Raw genomic sequence first — 18,443 nt, 5'->3', positions numbered from 1 at the left:
CCGTTTGAACCATGACCAGCGCGATCCCACTTGTGCTCAACTCGCCCTGCGACATCTCAAGGACATTGCGGGGTCGGCAACGAACCATGTTGTCATACGTAGTAGGTGTTCCGTGTTGTTCAGCAACTTCTCAACCCGATAGCATATCGCCAATTCAACCAGGACGTAACGCAATTATGATGCGCGCGAGACATGGCAAAGATGAGAACGAAAGTGACCAACTGTGCCTTGTGCAACGAGGTCCTGGTTGCGGCCTGACGGGACCTTGCAGTTGTGTCCGTTGCTCATTCCACAGGCATGGAGCTGGAAGCTGCAACATGGCACAAGCACAGTTGTGTAATACGGGAACCCCACGGTGGATAGATCTGGACCTTGATGATGACAGACGCTATCATCATCGGCGGCAGCGGGTATCCTGAGGCCTCCTTGTTAGGCTTGGCGGTTATCTGAAACAGCTTCTGGAAGTCTCAGATGCTTCGACATCAAACAGCTATGATGTCGACGTGCCGAGCTACTACGGATATCTCCTTCCTCATCGGATCCCAAGAAATGCCGGTGCCGACGAGTAGCGCGTAAAGCGCAACGATAAGACAGTCAAGAGTCTTGGGCCCAGATGATTGAAAGTGTAAGAATAGGACGGTTGGTGGTGGTCGAGTTGGGGGAGCAGCCGGGAACCAATAGGTTCGGAGAGGACGGTCCCGCATGGTGAGGCTGGTCTCATAATGGGTCTGCTAAGTATAGCCGTTGCAGATGTGGAACTAGGCCCCTGCAACTAGCCGGTTTCAGCCATGGCCCTACAGCATCCGAGCCTTGAGCTTCAGTGATGAGGAGGATGACAGGCAGCCGCCCTGCAGCAAGAGAGGTGACTGCGGTGATGGGAAAGGTAGTGAGGGAGGCCTGACATTGGGTAGATGCAGGGCTGGCAAAAAGCAAATATGCAGAAGGCCGTCTTAGCACATTGCACGAGGTGATGCAAGAATGGTAGCTTCTACTGGCGAAACAATTCTGGAATGTTTAAGCTGATTCTCGTGCATATAGCAGAAATCACAGGATGTGACTCGCGCAGCTCACACAATGGCTGGATCATGTCGGCGGTTAGCTCAAAGTATGGCGGGCGGCCGTCGCGGACACCAAACGAGGGCTGCAACCTCCCGTGAGGTATATTTGCACTCTATAGTCGGCGCGTACTGCTGGTCTTTCCAAGTTGTGAATCTCACGCGCACTTTCTCTTTGCCTTGTGTAGTGTTGAATTCGATTGTACCTGAGTCCAGCTGGTTGACCCCGCCATCCCACTTGGAAAGCGCGACACGGCCGCCCGCAGCAGCAACAAACACGCCATCGCCCCTCTCGAGTGTTTTACACGATCCCCTCCCGTGTGAAGACGCATCCTTCACGCACACGCGGTCGGAAAGCCACACGCTACGGTACATGGCCACGTTCCTCCTGCCCGCTACCCGCTACCTGCTACCACGCTGAGATCGCATCTGGGACTGACTTGGCAATACAACAGACCCTGCCCCCACCTTATCCGTCTCCTTTCTGTCACCGCCTCACTCCCTCTCCACCTTGCGCGGGCATCACCCCAGCATACTCGAGAAGCTCCGAAGCGCAGCCGCACCAGCTCCAATCGGTTGGTCAACGACATCTCTCGGTAACCAGCGTCATTAAACGGCTAAAGACGAGCGACATCTCCCAGGCACCACCAAAGTGCACGCACGACCTGTCGGCTCTGGTGACCGGACGGACCTCGATCCTCAAACGACCCCAATCCTTTGGTATGTCAAATTAGATAGATGAATACGCGGGCGGCGACGAATACAGAATAGCTCTTCTTTGTGCTCTGTCGTGGTCGCTGCCGCCATGAACACCTTCTGCGGCTCAAAGGCCAGCACGTGGGGCTGGCTCAGTGTCTGACACAGTGCCGTTTCACCAACGCGCGCAAGACACGCTTGCTGTTCTGCGAACAATGCTTGCCATATAGCCTTTCCGAGCTTGAGCTGACAAGCACGCTCTTAGATCCCACCTTCACCACCGCATACGCATCCTCATCCAGCTTCCTCCTTCGCTTTTCAATTGTCCACCGTCAAACAATCACGACCCCGCAATCACTGAGCACCAGCTCAATCGACCTAGTCCGCCGCGCATCAGCGCATACCCACCACCACCACAACCGCCAACATGCCACCAGCGGGGAGCGGTAGCTCTAGAAAGATCTCTTTCAATGTCTCAGAGCAATACGATATTCAGGATGTCGTAGGAGAAGGCGCGTATGGTGTTGTCTGGTAGGTCCCACTTCTCAGTGCCACCCAGACTGCTGCTAACCATAATCCAGCTCCGCATTGCACAAGCCGTCCGGCCAGAAGGTCGCCATCAAGAAGATTACGCCCTTTGACCACTCCATGTTCTGTCTGAGAACACTACGAGAGATGAAGCTACTCCGGTACTTCAACCACGAGAACATCATCTCCATTCTCGACATCCAGAAGCCTCGGAACTACGAGACCTTCACCGAAGTTTACCTAATCCAGGTGTGTAGCCCGCGAATCTCACAGCATTCAACCGTGGCTAACACAGCACGTAGGAACTCATGGAGACCGACATGCACCGCGTCATTCGTACACAAGAGCTTTCAGACGACCATTGCCAGTACTTCATCTACCAGACCCTGCGCGCGCTGAAGGCGATGCACTCAGCAAACGTCCTCCATCGCGATCTTAAGCCCTCCAATCTGCTCCTCAACGCCAACTGCGATCTGAAGGTCTGCGATTTCGGTCTTGCCCGCTCAGCTGCCTCAACCGAGGACAACTCAGGTTTCATGACGGAATACGTTGCGACGCGTTGGTACCGTGCGCCCGAGATTATGCTTACGTTCAAGGAGTACACAAAGGCCATTGATGTATGGAGTGTAGGATGCATTCTGGCTGAGATGCTTAGCGGAAAGCCTCTGTTCCCAGGAAAGGACTGTAAGTATTGCGCACATAGGATGTGCCAGGAGCTCTTTGCTAACTGTAGTCAGACCACCACCAACTCACGCTGATTCTCGATGTGCTCGGTACGCCTACCATGGAGGATTACTACGGCATCAAGTCCCGCCGAGCTCGCGAATACATTCGGTCGCTGCCATTCAAGAAGAAGATTCCGTGGAAGGCCATGTTCCCTAAGACCAACGATCTGGCGCTTGACCTGCTCGAGCGGTTACTCGCTTTCAACCCTGTCAAGCGAATCACAGTCGAGGAAGCGCTCAAGCACCCATACCTTGAGCCGTACCATGACCCAGATGACGAGCCGACGGCCGACCCTATCCCAGAGGAGTTCTTCGATTTTGACAAGAACAAGGACAATCTGACCAAGGAGCAGCTCAAACGTACGTCATCATCTTGCTCTTGTGTTGAATCTCTGCTAACATTCAGAAGTCCTCATCTACCAGGAGATTATGCGGTAAACTTTCACGTTTCCCCCCAAAGTGCGAGATATACACAAGATACCACCATCGAGTCGATTTCTGGAACTTGTCCACAGCTAGCTGGTCTGAGCTCACTACCATATTCGAGGAAGGTCTACAATCATCCTGTAATTTGGATTCTCAGCAGAAGAAATAATGTTAGCAATGACAGCATGGAAGATATGGGGAGATGCGCTTCAAATCGCGCTCCGTACAGAAAGAAATCTCCTACACCCACAGTACTTATGATAGGAAAAGACAGGAATGCATTGCTTCTTTGCAATTTTCACATTGACCTTTCAACTGCGACGAAGTAAGCGCTCTCTATGGGATATGCTACATCTTTAGTGCCCAATCCATGCTTTGAATGTTCTCTTCCTCTTTACTACCCCTTCCACGATGAGGCCCGTCCCAGATCACATCTCCAAAGTTCTTTGCGTGCACTTCAGCATCCGTGGGTCGTGTCCAATCATACATGACCGATTCACTTCTACTTCCTCTCCAGGATGCATGCGCACTACCCGTACTACCTCCACCATGATCCCTGCTCACGGTACTGAATCCACCGGCAGCTCGGGAATCGCCTGTGTGACCCCTGACTCCCGGCTCTAGCACAGTGTCCAAAATAGACGATCGCCGTGTAGGACTCGTTGTGGATCCTCGTCGAGCGACCTCATTCCACCATCGCTTATCGTATGCATCTTGCGAGAGCGAGGAGCTGCGCCGTCGAGCTGATGTGTGATAAAGAGGATTATGAAGAGGAAGAGGATCGAAGGAGCCGCGTTGAGATTGCCGACGAGAATGCGTAGGAGAAGGTCTTTCAGTAGACGTCAGAGGGAAAGTGTTTTGATGAAGAGCAAAAGCATTTGGCCCTAACATTGAAGTCCTAGAACCTTGTATCCGCCATTGAGATAACTCGGGCCATTTCCTCTTCTCCCTATTTCCCTGCACGTTCTCTGTCCCTGAACTACTTCTCGATGAGGATGTAGCAACAGAATCTTTTCTCAGTAAGACTGATTTTAACTTGAATAAGCTCCCTGATCTAACTCTGCCAATCTCCTCACCACAAGAATCGCATCGTCTGTTCCATGTAACCCTCTCCATTGTTGGATCGAAACGACCTTGTCCGCATCGCGACTGCTGCTCTAAGTCTGCTTGTCGCTTGTGCGTATAGTGGAGGCGCAGGTACCATGCGATGGCTACAAGGACCAGGAAGAGGATAATTGACAATGCGATGACAGAGTTGCGGTCGATGTGCGTATTCGCGTCTTCCGGAGAAGACGAGGAGTCGGCTTTGTGCTTGCTCGCCATCAGTAAGATGGTGGCAGTAACGGCCATGTCCCGCTGTTGCTGCTGTTGTAGTGTTTGGCTGAGATGGTTGATATATATGAATTGAGTTGCGATGAGGATGCGCACATGGGTATCACAAAGGACATTAGTAGATGCACAGCTTCTAAAATACAGACTCCGGATAGTCGCGTGTGCATCATTACACATTGTGAGATCATAGTCTGTGATGGTACCACACCGCATTGTGTTCGAGACTTTGGGGGTTTGGTACCGAACCAGCTCGGGAGGTGGGGGAAGCATGTGTCGCATAGGAAGCCACGAAGAAAGACCCGGGCTACATAATGAGGGTAGCTTGTTGCGGGCCATGTAGAGATGGTTGAGTTGTTGTAACCTTGGAACGCCGCCCAATGCCAGTATCTAGTCCGTGTTCGTACAGAGTGGTGTCCTTCACTATGAATGACCTCACCACCCATGCTCTTCATATACACATAATCATACATCAACACGTGTCCATGTGTCCTTGACGTCTAGAAGTCACATCTCCCATCTTTCCATCCCGTTCTCCATCGCTCTTCCCACCTCTTGCAGTCAAACTGCTCTTTCCCCAGCTTCTCGTTTACAGCATTGTGTGCCTCGCACATCCACTCTCCGAACTCGTTTCGGCTGCTCACTCTTGGCGTGTTCTTTTGCATCCACTTCTGGAAATCTTCTGCGCACACCCAGCACGGGTAGAGTTTGCCAAACGTGGTAAGAAAGGACTTGGTTTCGGACTGTAGTTGTGGTGATGGATTCGCTGGGTAGGCGCCAGTTATGGAGTGTAATAGAGTCCAAGATGAGCGACCGAGAGCCTCAACGTCGGGAGGGCAATCTGCGGGCAGGGAAGGTGCGGTCTCGGCGGTGGTCGGAGTGACAGCAGCAGGAGTGCGTTTTGTGGGCAGCTTGCCTGCAAAGGCAAAGAGAGAGGTTACATCGTTACAGGTTCGGCATCTATAAAGTGAACACAGATGTTAGCGTACGCTTTCTCTACAACATTGGCCGTTGTACTGTGTGCATGTCTTCCGGCGCATTCCAGAGTCCACGGTACTTACGGCTTGCCATCTGGACCGAGTATAATGCCATTCGCCAGCTTCTTGTACCCGGGCCTTCCCGCTATGTCCTGCCCTTCGTCGGTCTGCGTCGAATCTTGCGCCATGTTTTACTGCCTCCAAAACGCTATCGTGGTCGCGGTATGTTGCGTTGCTCAAGTGGTGATTTCTAAGCTACACGAAGATCGGACCTCGGAGGTAGGCAGCTTCCCAGGGTCAACCATGTCATGTATTGTCGCGCTTTCGCCGTAACAGCGATACATCTGTGGGTAATTCATCGCCATCGGGGTTGGTGAATTTCGTGCATCCGCGATTTCGTAGTGCGTCTCGCGACATGTTGTTGCTCTCCAATTGCTCTTGGCGCGTTGTTAAGAAGGACATGGTGGACGTGCAGTGGAGGATGTTAATGAACGACAGCTCCTGAACATCACAAACGGACCCCTTCAACAAACATATCGGTTATCGCGTGTCTATCATGGATGTACCAGTAGCCGCGAACGTACTCGGTACACTCGGCGCAGTATGCATATCCTGGACTTTTGAAGCGGTTGTGTTAACAAGAACAGGTGTGTTGGTCCGTTCAGGTAGATAAACGCCTCAGGCTACATGGTCAAAGGAGCTCAACTAATAGCACGACGTAGCTGATTCCCCAGATCGTTATCAACTATCGCAGACATAATGCTACTGGACTCCAGCCAACTATGATGATGCTTTGGGCATGGGCTGGAGTCCCACTTGGAGTTTATAACATTGCAGAAGGATACAACATTGCGCTACGGATCCAGCCTCAGATCCTTACCATCCTGAGCCTAGTAACTTGGATCCAGTGCTACTACTACGAGAAGGTCAAAAGTTCTTCTCGAAGAGTATTCTCGAGTATGGCGGCTAACGTGTAACAGAGTTGGTCAGTTGTCCGCTCCCTCGCTGTTGTCATCCCGGTGGCTTGTTTGATGGGGGGCATTCAAGCTGGCCTCATTTTTGCTATTGAACATGCGAAGGCAGAGGGTCTTCACTGGCCCAGTATCCTTATGGCAGTTGCTTCAGCTACTCTACTTGCTGCTGGTGTCATGAGACATTACTGGGACATCTACGTCCACCGTACTGTCAGAGGTATCTCCTTCATATTCGTAGGCATCGATGCCCTAGGCGATCTCTTCTCCTTGGTGTCAGTCGTCTTCCAGCCAAGGCTTGATATTCTGGGCCTGGTCATCTATGGCACCGAACTGGTGCTTTGGATCGGAATTTTCGTTTGCGGAGCTTACTACAACCTCCCGACTTGGTACGCTGCAAAGAAAAAAGAGGAAAGAAGCAACCCGGGCGTGAGTGAGTCTGATGGAGGGGCGGTAGTCGCATCCGGCATTGCGCTCCACGGCCTGCCCTCCAGCACCTCTGTATTCAGGACGCCGTCGGGTGAAATTGAAGCTGTTCGACAACGCAGTGTGAGCTCAGTGCGTAGCGCCGGCTTGGAACACTTGCCGCGAAGAGTATAAGTAAAGTGTCGATTCAGCTATATTCAATCCATGGTCTTCGATTACATCTTTCACTCCATACACCGTTTGTACCCGCTAACCATCTACTGCATAGACAGTTCTGAACTGTGCGGCTACTTCCGTGTCTGCGTGAAGAGTCACGCGTTTGTTGCTTCGCGGTTCTCCAACTTTGGGTAGGCGCACGCACCTTCTCCACAAACGCTCCTCTCGCTCCCCACACTCGGATCTACTACAACCATCCGCGACTCCTCACGGTCTGATTCCACCGTCAATAATTACCGACCGCGTTAACATTATAATCAAGGGTCAGTTGCTCGTATAAGTAAGCTAGCTTGCACTCTCACCATCAACATCTTTTCACAACCTCGAACCCGGATTACTTATTCGACCTATTACAGAGCACGAATATCGCAGTAATACTAACAAGACCAAACAGTCAAATCGGGTTGTACTCCATCTCCGGTTCTTGACTCTGGTTCCACCATGACGTCCAACACTACTACCAAAGTCACCTCCCTGGATTCGCAATCCGATGGCCCGTCGGTGCCACACCCGACGCCGGCGACTGAACCTATAGGTAGTCCCTACGAGCCTGTCGACCCTCCTCCGGAGATGGATTACACGGCTGTCGCCAAAATCCTTGCTCCTATCCAGGAATCACTCAACGAGGCCGCCATGGAGGCAGCTTTCCCATCCCCACCCATCAACACGCCTGTATACGGCTCTCCGGCTCCATCCGTAGCGTATCGTTACCCATTGACGCGCGGTCGCAGCTTCAGTTTAATTGGCGATAGACTCGTGCAGCTGAAGCTCAATGACCGCAAGCTCCGCAATCGCGAAGGAGACGTGGGCTCGAGCAACTACTCGCCCGAGGCATCCATCGCCGAGGACGAAGAGGCCGATATTGCGAGCATCTCCGAGGTGCTGAGTGACAGTGGTAGGGACAAGCAAGGTTCCGGGCAAATTCGTAAGAATCTTGGTCCCATCGATATGAATGAGGACTCAGTACCTATTGCTCTAGGCTCCCCCGCCGTGAACCCGCGCATCGTCGAGTACCTGACTTTCACCTCTGATGACCTGCCCACGAATTCGGTCGCTCCTTGCTTTCCCTCTACGCTCATGAAGACGAGCACTGGGTCTCTCAAGACTGTCATCGAAGGAAGCGACCAGGCTAGCGAAAAGAGCAACGGTGTCACTGAAAAGAGCAACTGGGCTGAAGAGGTCGAAGAGGCTGTCGATCGCACTTGTCTCCGCCTTGAGCAGCTGGCTGATGACGAGTGGAAGAAGGACAACAGTAAGACCTTCGCCGAATACTATGTCGCTCGCCTCGAGCGCCTGCTCGGCAGCAACAAGCGGGTCGTTCCTGTCAGCATCAAGAAGAGCCAGGATGCAAGCGAGTAGGCCGTCGGAAAGTTTCAGCTTACGAGATTCTCATGAGTATGAACATGACTCATAAAAGGTGACGGCGTTCACGGTACGGGTAATGCTTTAGATGGCTTTCACGGTCTTAACGATTCGGTATCTCGGCAACGGCGACCATGGTTCTTTATACCCATCATTTCCTTCGTTCATGACTTACAAGTTTACGATGATGGTTTCTTCGATAGCAGGCTCAATAGTGGGGCCTGGCATAGCAGTAATGATAATGTATTTTGCTTTTATGAGGTAGTTGACCCTGCTGCGTGTGCGCCACAGAACCTACGCAAAACGGGAATACGAACCATTTCTCATACCAAGTCCCTGCAAAATTGCAACAACAGCCAGTGTAATGGCTGTAGGTTTATCGTTGCTCTTCCAGTAAGCCGCACCAGCAGCAGCTAGCATACCTGTCAAGATGCCTGCGATGCTCTTGTCGTACACATCGTAGATACCAGTAACCGACCATTTGTAATTGAGGATGCCTATAGAGACTTTTATTAAACGAGGAAGCGTAACAAAACGTCAAATATGGACTTACTCATCATCAGGAAGAAACCGCTACCTTCGTACCAACCGATCTTACTGGCACCGCGGAGCATGACTGGGAGGGTGTTCATCGTGGGGTGTTTGAACTGATCGAGACCTTTCATCTACAGTCAATGTTAGCATACTGTTATTCATAGGGAGCTCTGCGCCTACTGTATGGCCAATTGCCAAGATGGCGTAGGCAGCCGAGGAAGCCTGCAAGAGAGGGTGTGATTGGGAGGTTGCCGACGCCATCGTGTTAATCGCTATACTTGTACGACCAATCTACACGATGTCTGTAGTAGTGAATTGCAAACGAGCACTGAGGACAGGGAAGGAGGAATCTCTATGTTGTTGTTGTTACAGGGACGCACATGTCACGATCGCGTCGTTGTGATGCTCAGGCTGGTTACCAGCCGAGGTCAGTATGAATTAGGACAGTCTTCCCCACTTTTTGCGGGTCCGCTCCAAGCTACTCTTTGCTTGTGTACCATACGCGCATACCCAGTCTCAGGCATACTTGTCTCTCCATGTAGTATCGTAGAATGCGGTTCCTGAAGCTGCGAGAAAGGTCTATGGCCTGAAGCTGATAAGATTGGCCAACTAATGATGTTCGACAATGAGGCTGATACTTTGCGCACCTTAACTTCTCAAAAGAGTCCCTTCATTCGAAACCACCATCGAAGCTATGGTTCGTCTTGCACTCTGACGCCAATCTACAAATTAGTTCCCTTCACATTACCACACAGAGCGCGCCCTTCCACTTGCTCGGCGTGTCCCCCTTCCTGATCACAATCTGCCTATCCCTGCCATGTAACCCTCTCTCATTCATCAGCTTCTCTCTTTCCTGCGGTGTTGGTCCTCCATGTTGGGGACACTTGTAATCGATCCATATGGTTCTGGTGGTTGATACGGTACAGCTCTCGTGACTCTCTTCAGCCTTTTTGCATTGTTGAAAATCTGCGGCGACGCAGAGGTCGTAGCCTTTGCGTTTGCAAGGGAGGTAACGGATCTTGTAAGTTGTGCACATCGTCTGTTGTAGCTGGGTTTTGTGCTGGGATGTTAATGTACAGAGTTGATACAGGTAGTCAGAAGAGTAGAGCTTGGATGTAGAGGGAGGACAGTGTAGGGTGGTCATAACATGCGATTCTTGTGAAGAGGGCGTAGTCGGAGACGAGTGAGTGCGTGGGCATACGTGTACGTATGTGTCGAAGCATCACCTGACAGGAAATAAGAAGAGGTTCTCACTATTTCATATGAGATATGTATTCCCTAACTCAGCCACCATAAGGGGAGAGAGAAGATGGGCTGACACCACCGAACGCTAAACCGTATAACCATACCCTGATGCCAATCTTAGTAGTATACAGAAGTACCCTGTCGGCTAGGGTCCGAAATGAAAACATCGCTTGAGATACAAAGGAAGCGGTATAGTACAAAATTGTCTAACCCAGAACGCCCAAGTTGGTGTATGTGTGCCTCATCGCTCTTCATATTCTCTTAGCTGGACGTAAATATCCAGAATCCTATGCTTGAGATGCGTGGTGTTACTCCACACCCAAATCGACCTTATATACCCTGTAAGAGTAACGCTTACGAGAGTCTAAGCTTCAATGATACTAAGCAAAGAGTCAAAAACATCGTCTTCTTCGCTTTCTTCGGCTAGCTGACGTTGCGCTTGCGCATACGCATGTGCTTCGGCATCACTATCCTCGGCTAACTGGCGTTGTGCAAACGCATGCAGTTCCGCGTCACTATCCTCTCCGTCGTCGCTTGAGAAGCATTTAATGCTTTCGTCTGCAGAACTTGCACTCATTTCAAAATCTGGCGCCGAGGCGCTATCATTGTCGCCGTCAGTGACACCGGGCCAGCTTTGCTCGCCGTCATCGTTGTCGTCATCGGGTTCAGTATCGCCGCCGTTGTTGTAAGCATTGAAGCCAGGACCGCCCACAAAGGGTCCCGAGTGCGGCGTTGCGTATGCGAAAGGCGTTGACTTTCCTGCAACGGCAACAGAGCGCTGACTTGGTCTGCTCATGACATCTGAGTTGGATCGCGGTAGGGCAGGCTGCGATGAGTAGAATGGTGAGGGTGGTTCTCGCGAGTGACGAGGAGTCGCATTCCATATTGGAACCTGCGCTGTCTCAGGCCGTGGGGAGGAGGAATTCGCAACACGGCGTCGCTTCAATCTCGTCATTGAAAAGCTAGGTGCATGTGAAATTGGCTGTGGGGCAGAAAATTGTTCTGCGGTAGAAGCATGGAGGCGGCGCTTTGACAAGCGGGATGGGTGGGTGTCGATGACTGAAGCAGAGACTGTGCGATTGCGATAGTATTGTGGGCGTTGTGGGTGGTTCTCGCTCAACGGAGAGATGGGCTGGGGTTGCTTATTTTTCAAAATCGAGTTGGGGGTAATCGATCTCCGCCAATTTCGTCCAGCAGGACGCATCGATAACTGAACTGACTGGTTGCTTCCAAAAGAGGAATGTACACTGGCAGGCGGCGCATCATATGTCTCAACGAACTGCCAGCATGCTTCTTTTGCATCAGCCTCTGGAACATGAGGCTGGCCATGTTCGTCGATGCCTTCCATCTGTGAGTCTTTGTCAGGTTGACAACGAGGTAACTGTCGCAGTTCCGGCCATGACTGTTCCATGACGACAAATTCGTTGCGGTCGACTTGCTGTGTATAAGCTTCGCGAACCGTCACGTATAACCTTTTCTTTCCGCCAGAGACTCTCATCATGACGCCCGCAGAAAGGAATTGAGCATTCCAGAGCGCGCTACTGGACATCTCAGCAGACGTAAGAAATCGTAGCCGCGACTCTTTGATTAATTTTCGTAAAGGTATGTACGGCGCCCGAAGACCAGGGTACGCAGCAATCATAGGATTTTCGTCGCTGTCATCGTACTGCAGATAATCAAACACGTCGGAAAAGGCGTGTGACAAAGCCTCTTGGATGTCTTTGGCACTAGAGCCTCTGAATGTGACATCCCGCACGAAACCCCTGCTTTGGAGTCGCTTGTAGACTAGATTGTTACTTCCACAGGCTTTTGGGAATAACCAGTCGTCGGTAGACCCTGAAGCCCAATTACTGATGTCTTGGCTACTCCATCCGTTCTCAGTCTGACCTGGCACGGAGTTTTTATTTGAGTTTCGGGTTACAGAATGGGGGCTAGAATCTGTGTCTCGTCCGAGAAATGGTATGGTAATAGCCTTGGACGTCCGGGCTTGAGTCCACTCTTCGGAATTCTGTGTTGTCTTGGTTACATCATGCATTGGTTCTTCAGGCGAGAACCAGATGCCTTTCAGGTCAGGGCCCCATGGTAACAGGACGACTTCCACCTCCCAAGGTTGCAGCGATGTGGGTGGCGCTGCAGCTTCCAACACATTCAATCTGTCCTTGATGTTGTCAAGTTCCATCTCAGTATCCTTGCGATCCATGGCTGCGAGAACAAGGGCTGAAGAAGTGGTCGAGTCTACGGAGCCGAACGATGTCGTAACATGATCTACGCGCCTTCTGCCAAAAGAGCTGTTGCTAGATTGGTCATCCAATGCCTGATGCATCCGTTCATGTTCGTCTAAACGATGCTCCACATCAATGAGCCTACCCTCATACATCTCCAAGGTCTGATTCAGATCTTCGGGCTGGACATAATTGAAGGATCCATTCTCCAGCAAATCCAGGCGGCTGCCGAGTTCCTGCATAGTGCTAGCTACGTTAGGTATGGAGTTTAACAGGTTGTGAAGAGGAGCAAGGTAGGAGACGAGCTTCTGGAGGCCTTGTGCAGGAGCCGATTGGAGGAGGGTTTGCAGCTGTTCCTGTGGCGTTGCAGGAGTGTTCTTTGGCAAGAGCTGAGTGGGAACCGTGGCATATGTCTGTCCTTCTGATGAGCCAGCGGATTGCTGTTGGATTTCCGAAGTTATCCGCTTCATTGCTTCAATCATATCTTTCCCATCCTGTACGGCCCGATCCGCAGCACTCAGATCTGGTGTGTTCCCAACACTTGGAGTAGCCACCTCGGTAGCGCTCTGTATGTAGTCGTCGGGATTGTAGGTATTCGGTATGGTGTCGCCGGGCTCGTCAGGCTGGAAGTTGCGGTTGAACTCGAAGACTTGCTCAAGAATGCCGCGCGATGGACTGATAATGTTTGCTTCATTTTGGACCGTGTGAGCCCTGTCTGGGGAGTTACTCGGCTCGTTGTAGGGCTTTCGCGGGGCATGAACGATGTTGATATCGTCGGGTATTGTCGGTGTGGGCGACTGCTGACGATTAATCCGATCCATGCTCTGCAGGTTCATCATAGAAAGACCAAGACCCGCCACCGTTTGGCGCGACTGATTTGCGCCATTCCTAGCTTCGTTGTTAGCCACTGGGCGCCGTTCATGAGATAGCAAGCAGACTGAAGGAATTCCAGGAAGGCCGCTCGTGCTGGTTTGTGAAGGAGTGTCCTGACTTTGTAGCAAGCGACTGAATGAGTTGGTGTGAGTAGACTGTTGCAAGAGTCGCTGACCGGGACTAGGCAGCTGGTGCATGCGCTCATTGTATTTGGCCTGGCCCCCTTCGGACAGAAGGTTGTCTTCCAATTGTCGCAAACCAGCATTCATGTCGCACGGCGCACGTGGCAGCGATTGGGCCCGCTCTTCACCTCTCACATGAAGCGACTGAAACGGCGCATTTGTCAAAGGCGCAGGTTTTTCTGGCGCACGCGATGCCCTCAAATGGAAGCAGGCATGGTGCCCACAAACACACCACGTTGAGCGCTCACTGCTAGGCCTGTGCTCAGCGCTCTCATCGTGCAGCTCAGCACTGAGCTTGTCCCAGAATTGATCACATCCACATTGTCCTACATTCGCGTCGCGATAGTTGCATGGCCCGTCTGGAAGCGATCGTCTCGAAGGTGTTGGTGGTGGTAAGGGTGTATAATTGCTTTGTCGCGTGATGTTTGGATTTGGGTCCACGAAACCCGCCATTGGTGTTGATGGCTGAGCATCCCGCAGAGGACGCGAAAAGTCTAAGAGTGAGACATGTCGCTGTTCCTGTCGAGGCTTCTCTCCCGTTAGCACGATTTCAGGAAAAGATGTTGGTGGGGCCGAGCGCGTACCGAAGATTCTGCGAGCACTTTGCGAAAACCGGCTCGTCACTGCGGGGGGATGCAAAGGGTCTTTATACACAGGTAGGGCGGAGATTGAAGGACGCGCGACTGACGCGACAGAACTGGTGGGCATGCAGAGGGGAAAGAGGCCGTGGATACTTTTGGGCCGTGACTCTTTAGCACGCATGCATGCAACCAGCAACGGCTTAGTGACGGGCATCTGTAACACTTCCCCGGAGTCTGGGTACGCGCGGGATGGGCTATCGATACAAAATCGACGACTTGATAGGTTGAGGCGCCGCATTCCTCCGGCTACCTTGTCTAGCTGACGGCCGGCCGAACACCCTGGCCGTTGGCTACCCATCCATCGAATCCAGCGAGGCTATAAACGCCATGCGCGGCTTGCGAAGAGTAAAAAGTAAACCCTCCATAGCAACCCTGATACATATGCGAAAAAGCGATTTCCTCACAGCCTCTCCAGCCTTGCATGCTGGTTCCTCATTTGTCAAGGCAGCAATGACCCTATACTTGGCATCTTTCTAATCCACATGGGATGCCGCTCATTGGCCAATACTCGATGAGGACCGTCGCGCATCTGCATTGCATCTGCACGTCCAGCAGGCCCGACCATGATAGCTGCGTATGGCGACAAGTTTGGACCCAGACATCAGCCTCGGTTTCCGACAAATCTGTCCAAGGCAGAAACTATATGTGACTAGTTGTCGTCAGCGCTGCGTTTACCATGCATCTGACAGGGTCTCGAACGGGAAGGCGGGCGCTAGTCGATGAAATGATACATCATTCTGCGATACAAGAATCTGCCGGAGCTCGTCCCATCTTATGATGAGTAGGGCGCATCTCGCGTCTTGTGACCCAGATCTTCTCTGTGTTGCATACATGATGCGCACCCACACACCATTACATTGCAGGCCGCGAAGCACTTACGTATCACACCAAAGATTCTTGTCGCGTGCACATTTTGGTATTGTTATGGATGCTGAAACAAATATTCTGCAACCATGTACCACTCTACTAACTGGCGTTCTGAGGTTATAACTTTCACATTGAGCATTACCCAAGTATACATGAATTGCTCACTATTGCATGTTAAAATGTCTCCAGCTTGTGTAATAAACCAAACAACACCGTCTGTCATTCAATCTTCCTATTCAAAGTCCAACGAGCCCATCGTTCCATCATCCCGTTGTCGGCCTGGAAACCCCTCGAAACGATACCTCCCGCCGTGATCAGTGAATCGTCCGCCACCAAGAAACAGTACACCGTGTATGGCGGAATCCTCATCACGACCCCCTTCTTCATCTTTAGTTCCGTGGGCTGGAAGTCTTTCATATCCATCTTTTCAGGCTCATGATGAAGCTGCCAGCGTTCCGCCTCGGACAACGGCCTTCCATTTAACTGGACAGTTGGCTCGCCCTCCTCCGCGAGAAAGTAACACTCGTTAGTGGTGAAGCGAGCGGCTGACACAAATTGGGATTGGAAGAGCATCCGATGGGCAAGCCAGAATGGATCTTGGTCCATGTAGTATTGGAGAGCAGGTAAGTTATTATGTGAATAGTTAATGTTCATGACAGTGGTCGGGATGACAGGGGCCGGGAGAAAAGGACAGCATATGAGGGGTTGATTGTTGGATCGGAACTGGGCCCTGACTTGTCCTTTGGTCCATTGGTAGGTCTGCGGTGCGGTGGATACTTCGACGTCGACTGCCTCGTTTGGGTTGTTCCAGGAGGTCAGAAGGTCAGCGATGAGTGTAGTTGCCATAGTAGGCGTTAGGCACGTCGGAAGCAGTTGGACAAGACGTATTTGTGAGGTAAATGAGATGTCTTACGTGCAGAGAGTAACTGGGTGGTAGGGAAGTAGAAGGTAGGATGGTGTATTGGAAATACACGCAGTTGTGTGGAAATTTTGTGGCTTGAGAACTCCAGGTGAAGATGCGGGTGAAGGTAAGTGGTTCGCCAATATAAAACGATGTCCCAATCCAGTTGGATCAGAGGATAAAGGAGCAGACGAACGGTGTCTATTCTATAAACATGAGAACATGCGCTTGCTTGACACTATCACCTGAGATGAGCTCTGGAGACAATCAATAGTACTTTGGCACTCACAATGGCGCCCTCTTCCAATCTTGCAGATGGACATACCTACAATATTCTTAACAGTATTGAAGCTAGCTAATTCATATGATCCTACTCTAAGCAAGTCTCAAGCCGTTTTCCTCAGGCTTGAACCATTCCCGCAGAAGATCATCCAATATCTCGTTAGCACCCTTTTTCGCCTCCTGGCTGCTCTTGCCTTGACACTCAATGTAAAGCTTGATCTTCGGTTCCGTTCCGCTTCCTCTGACTGTGAATACCGCCCCGTCATCTAGCTCACATGTTATCATCTGGCTAGTGACATCTACCGGCAGATCGGGCTTGTGGTCCTTGCTCTTTGAGTCATAGCCTAGGGTCAGATCTCGCCAACGCAGAATCCTGCGGGATCCGATGGTGGTGGGGTGCGGGCTGCCCAGTGCGCGGATGGCTGTGAACACGGACGTCGTCACGGATGGGGATGGTGATACGAGATAGGTATTTGCGTCCTCAAAGTAGCCAAGGTACTCGTAGAGTTGCTGCAGCTTGGCGTATGGAGTAAGACCTTGCGTGGCCCAATGCGACGCGGCAGTGAGGAATACTGCTGCTGCGCTGATGGAGTCCTTGTCATGTACGGTTTGTGGAATCATGTATCCCAAGGCTTCTTCGAACGCGTAGACGACATCGTAGCCTTCGCTATCGAGTTGTCGCGTGACGTTTCCAAGCCACTTGAATCCGGTTAGAGTCTCGGTAAACTTAAAGCCTTCCTTCTTCGCCAAAGCCGCGAGCATTCTGGAACTGACGGTGGAAGCCAGCATCGCAAGTTTCTCTCGTGGTTTTGTCTCCGGGTAACGTTCGAAGAGATACGATCCGAGCAGCGCTCCAAGTTGGTTTCCGCTAAAGATATGCCATCTGTCTCCTACCTTCTCTGCTGCCGCGAGTCGGTCTGCATCAGGATCGCTAGCGAGGATGAGGCGTGTAGATGACTTGTCGGCCGTTTCGATTGCCAGGTCAAGCGCACCCTTCTCTTCAGGGTTTGGAAACTTCACGGTGGGGAAGTCAGGGTCTGGTTTTGCTTGAGCTTCCACCACAGTCATTTGCGAGGCCACACCAAGTGTCTCTGCACATCGCTGCATGGCGGGAAGGCCAACACCATGCATAGGGGTATACACAAATCTGAGCTCTGGGTCCATCTTGACTTGGACATGCTCGGGCTGCGCAGCGCAAAGGATGGCTCTATGGTAGTTGTCTTGTACCAGTCCTAGACTTCCTTCCACAAGGAGCGAAGAATCTACCAGCGTCGTATCCCAAGTGACAGGCTTCAGGTTTTCCATGATGGAATCAGCAATTCCACTATCGTGTGGAGGGATGATCTGGCAGCCATTTGACCAGTAGACCTTGTATCCATTGTCTTTGGCCGGGTTGTGACTGGCTGTAATCATAATTCCAGCAGCGGCTTCGAGTTCGCGAACGCCAAAGGGAACCATGGGCGTATGGCTGGGTTCCTCATACCACCACACCTTGATGCCTTTTGCAACAAAAGCGGCTGCGGTGAGCTTGGCAAACTTTTCTGAATTGTGCCGCGCGTCTCTGCCAATTACCACACCCCTTCTCTTTACATTCTCTTCAGTTTTGAGCAGGTAAGCTGCAAGTCCTTGGGAAGCTTGTATCACCGTCAGAGAGTTCATGCAAGCGAACCCGCCCTGCATAGGCCCTCTGAGTCCAGCTGTCCCGAAAGCGATGCGATGTCGAAGTCGCTTCTCGAGCTCGTCGGTATCGCCATCAACTAGCAGCTTGTAGATTTCATCTGTAGTCGTTTTGTCTTGGTCGAGCTCCAGCCATTGCCTCGCCAATTCTTTGATGTCTTGAGTCATTGTCGAGCTTTTGATATTCGGAATGAAGGTTGTGTTGAGCAAGTTGTTCGAAAAGGACTATGGAACGAACAGAAAGATTAGAAGTCGAGGGACGTTAGTCAGCACAGAATGGTCATGTAGTGGCAGGCGCGGCAGAGTGA

The 18,443-nt window shown here is 51.6% G+C and overlaps 9 protein-coding genes across 9 annotated transcripts; 3 read left to right on the top strand and 6 right to left on the bottom strand.

The window, feature by feature from the left end:
* The first annotated feature begins 1,710 nt into the window (after positions 1-1,710).
* On the top strand, positions 1,711-3,705 carry CC77DRAFT_1097836 (Pkinase-domain-containing protein). Its single transcript, XM_018529914.1, has 5 exons — positions 1,711-2,282; positions 2,333-2,528; positions 2,582-2,963; positions 3,017-3,364; positions 3,414-3,705. The coding sequence occupies exons 1-5, from the start codon at positions 2,179-2,181 to the stop codon at positions 3,440-3,442; spliced, it is 1,059 nt and encodes a 352-aa protein (XP_018382205.1). The 5' UTR covers positions 1,711-2,178; the 3' UTR covers positions 3,443-3,705.
* A 73-nt stretch (positions 3,706-3,778) lies between these two features.
* CC77DRAFT_1064665 (hypothetical protein) lies at positions 3,779-4,780 on the bottom strand (the record flags this gene model as incomplete). Its single annotated transcript, XM_018528751.1, has 1 exon — positions 3,779-4,780. The coding sequence occupies one exon, from the start codon at positions 4,778-4,780 to the stop codon at positions 3,779-3,781; it is 1,002 nt and encodes a 333-aa protein (XP_018382204.1).
* A 479-nt stretch (positions 4,781-5,259) lies between these two features.
* Positions 5,260-5,924, bottom strand: CC77DRAFT_1064664 (hypothetical protein; the record flags this gene model as incomplete). Its single annotated transcript, XM_018528750.1, has 2 exons — positions 5,260-5,719; positions 5,821-5,924. The coding sequence occupies 2 exons, from the start codon at positions 5,922-5,924 to the stop codon at positions 5,260-5,262; spliced, it is 564 nt and encodes a 187-aa protein (XP_018382203.1).
* On the top strand, positions 5,816-7,492 carry CC77DRAFT_345980 (PQ loop repeat protein). The gene is made up of 4 exons (XM_018531337.1): positions 5,816-6,337; positions 6,384-6,401; positions 6,459-6,662; positions 6,717-7,492. The coding sequence occupies exons 1-4, from the start codon at positions 6,293-6,295 to the stop codon at positions 7,305-7,307; spliced, it is 858 nt and encodes a 285-aa protein (XP_018382202.1). The 5' UTR covers positions 5,816-6,292; the 3' UTR covers positions 7,308-7,492.
* A 29-nt stretch (positions 7,493-7,521) lies between these two features.
* On the top strand, positions 7,522-8,946 carry CC77DRAFT_1023543 (hypothetical protein). The gene is made up of 3 exons (XM_018525683.1): positions 7,522-7,629; positions 7,744-8,274; positions 8,329-8,946. Exons 2-3 carry the CDS (start codon positions 7,791-7,793, stop codon positions 8,706-8,708), a joined length of 864 nt encoding a protein of 287 aa, XP_018382201.1. The 5' UTR covers positions 7,522-7,629; positions 7,744-7,790; the 3' UTR covers positions 8,709-8,946.
* CC77DRAFT_340061 (hypothetical protein) lies at positions 8,857-9,654 on the bottom strand. The gene is made up of 3 exons (XM_018531330.1): positions 9,426-9,654; positions 9,265-9,376; positions 8,857-9,208 (listed from the first exon to the last, which is right to left on the bottom strand). Exons 1-3 carry the CDS (start codon positions 9,504-9,506, stop codon positions 9,006-9,008), a joined length of 396 nt encoding a protein of 131 aa, XP_018382200.1. The 5' UTR covers positions 9,507-9,654; the 3' UTR covers positions 8,857-9,005.
* A 718-nt stretch (positions 9,655-10,372) lies between these two features.
* Positions 10,373-14,488, bottom strand: CC77DRAFT_996138 (hypothetical protein). Its single transcript, XM_018536478.1, has 2 exons — positions 14,352-14,488; positions 10,373-14,295 (listed from the first exon to the last, which is right to left on the bottom strand). Exon 2 carries the CDS (start codon positions 14,218-14,220, stop codon positions 10,855-10,857), a length of 3,366 nt encoding a protein of 1,121 aa, XP_018382199.1. The 5' UTR covers positions 14,221-14,295; positions 14,352-14,488; the 3' UTR covers positions 10,373-10,854.
* A 1,006-nt stretch (positions 14,489-15,494) lies between these two features.
* On the bottom strand, positions 15,495-16,121 carry CC77DRAFT_1011849 (hypothetical protein; the record flags this gene model as incomplete). Its single annotated transcript, XM_018523732.1, has 1 exon — positions 15,495-16,121. The coding sequence occupies one exon, from the start codon at positions 16,119-16,121 to the stop codon at positions 15,495-15,497; it is 627 nt and encodes a 208-aa protein (XP_018382198.1).
* A 430-nt stretch (positions 16,122-16,551) lies between these two features.
* CC77DRAFT_943642 (hypothetical protein) lies at positions 16,552-18,303 on the bottom strand (the record flags this gene model as incomplete). The annotated part of the gene is made up of 1 exon (XM_018534921.1): positions 16,552-18,303. The coding sequence occupies one exon, from the start codon at positions 18,301-18,303 to the stop codon at positions 16,552-16,554; it is 1,752 nt and encodes a 583-aa protein (XP_018382197.1).
* Between the last annotated feature and the right edge of the window lie 140 nt (positions 18,304-18,443).

The sequence above is a fragment of the Alternaria alternata genome (genome assembly GCF_001642055.1).
Source record: "Alternaria alternata strain SRC1lrK2f unplaced genomic scaffold CC77scaffold_20, whole genome shotgun sequence".
Classification (NCBI taxonomy): domain Eukaryota; kingdom Fungi; phylum Ascomycota; class Dothideomycetes; order Pleosporales; family Pleosporaceae; genus Alternaria; species Alternaria alternata.
The sequence above is the reverse complement of the archived record's forward strand: the minus strand, read 5'-3'. Positions and strand labels throughout refer to the sequence as shown.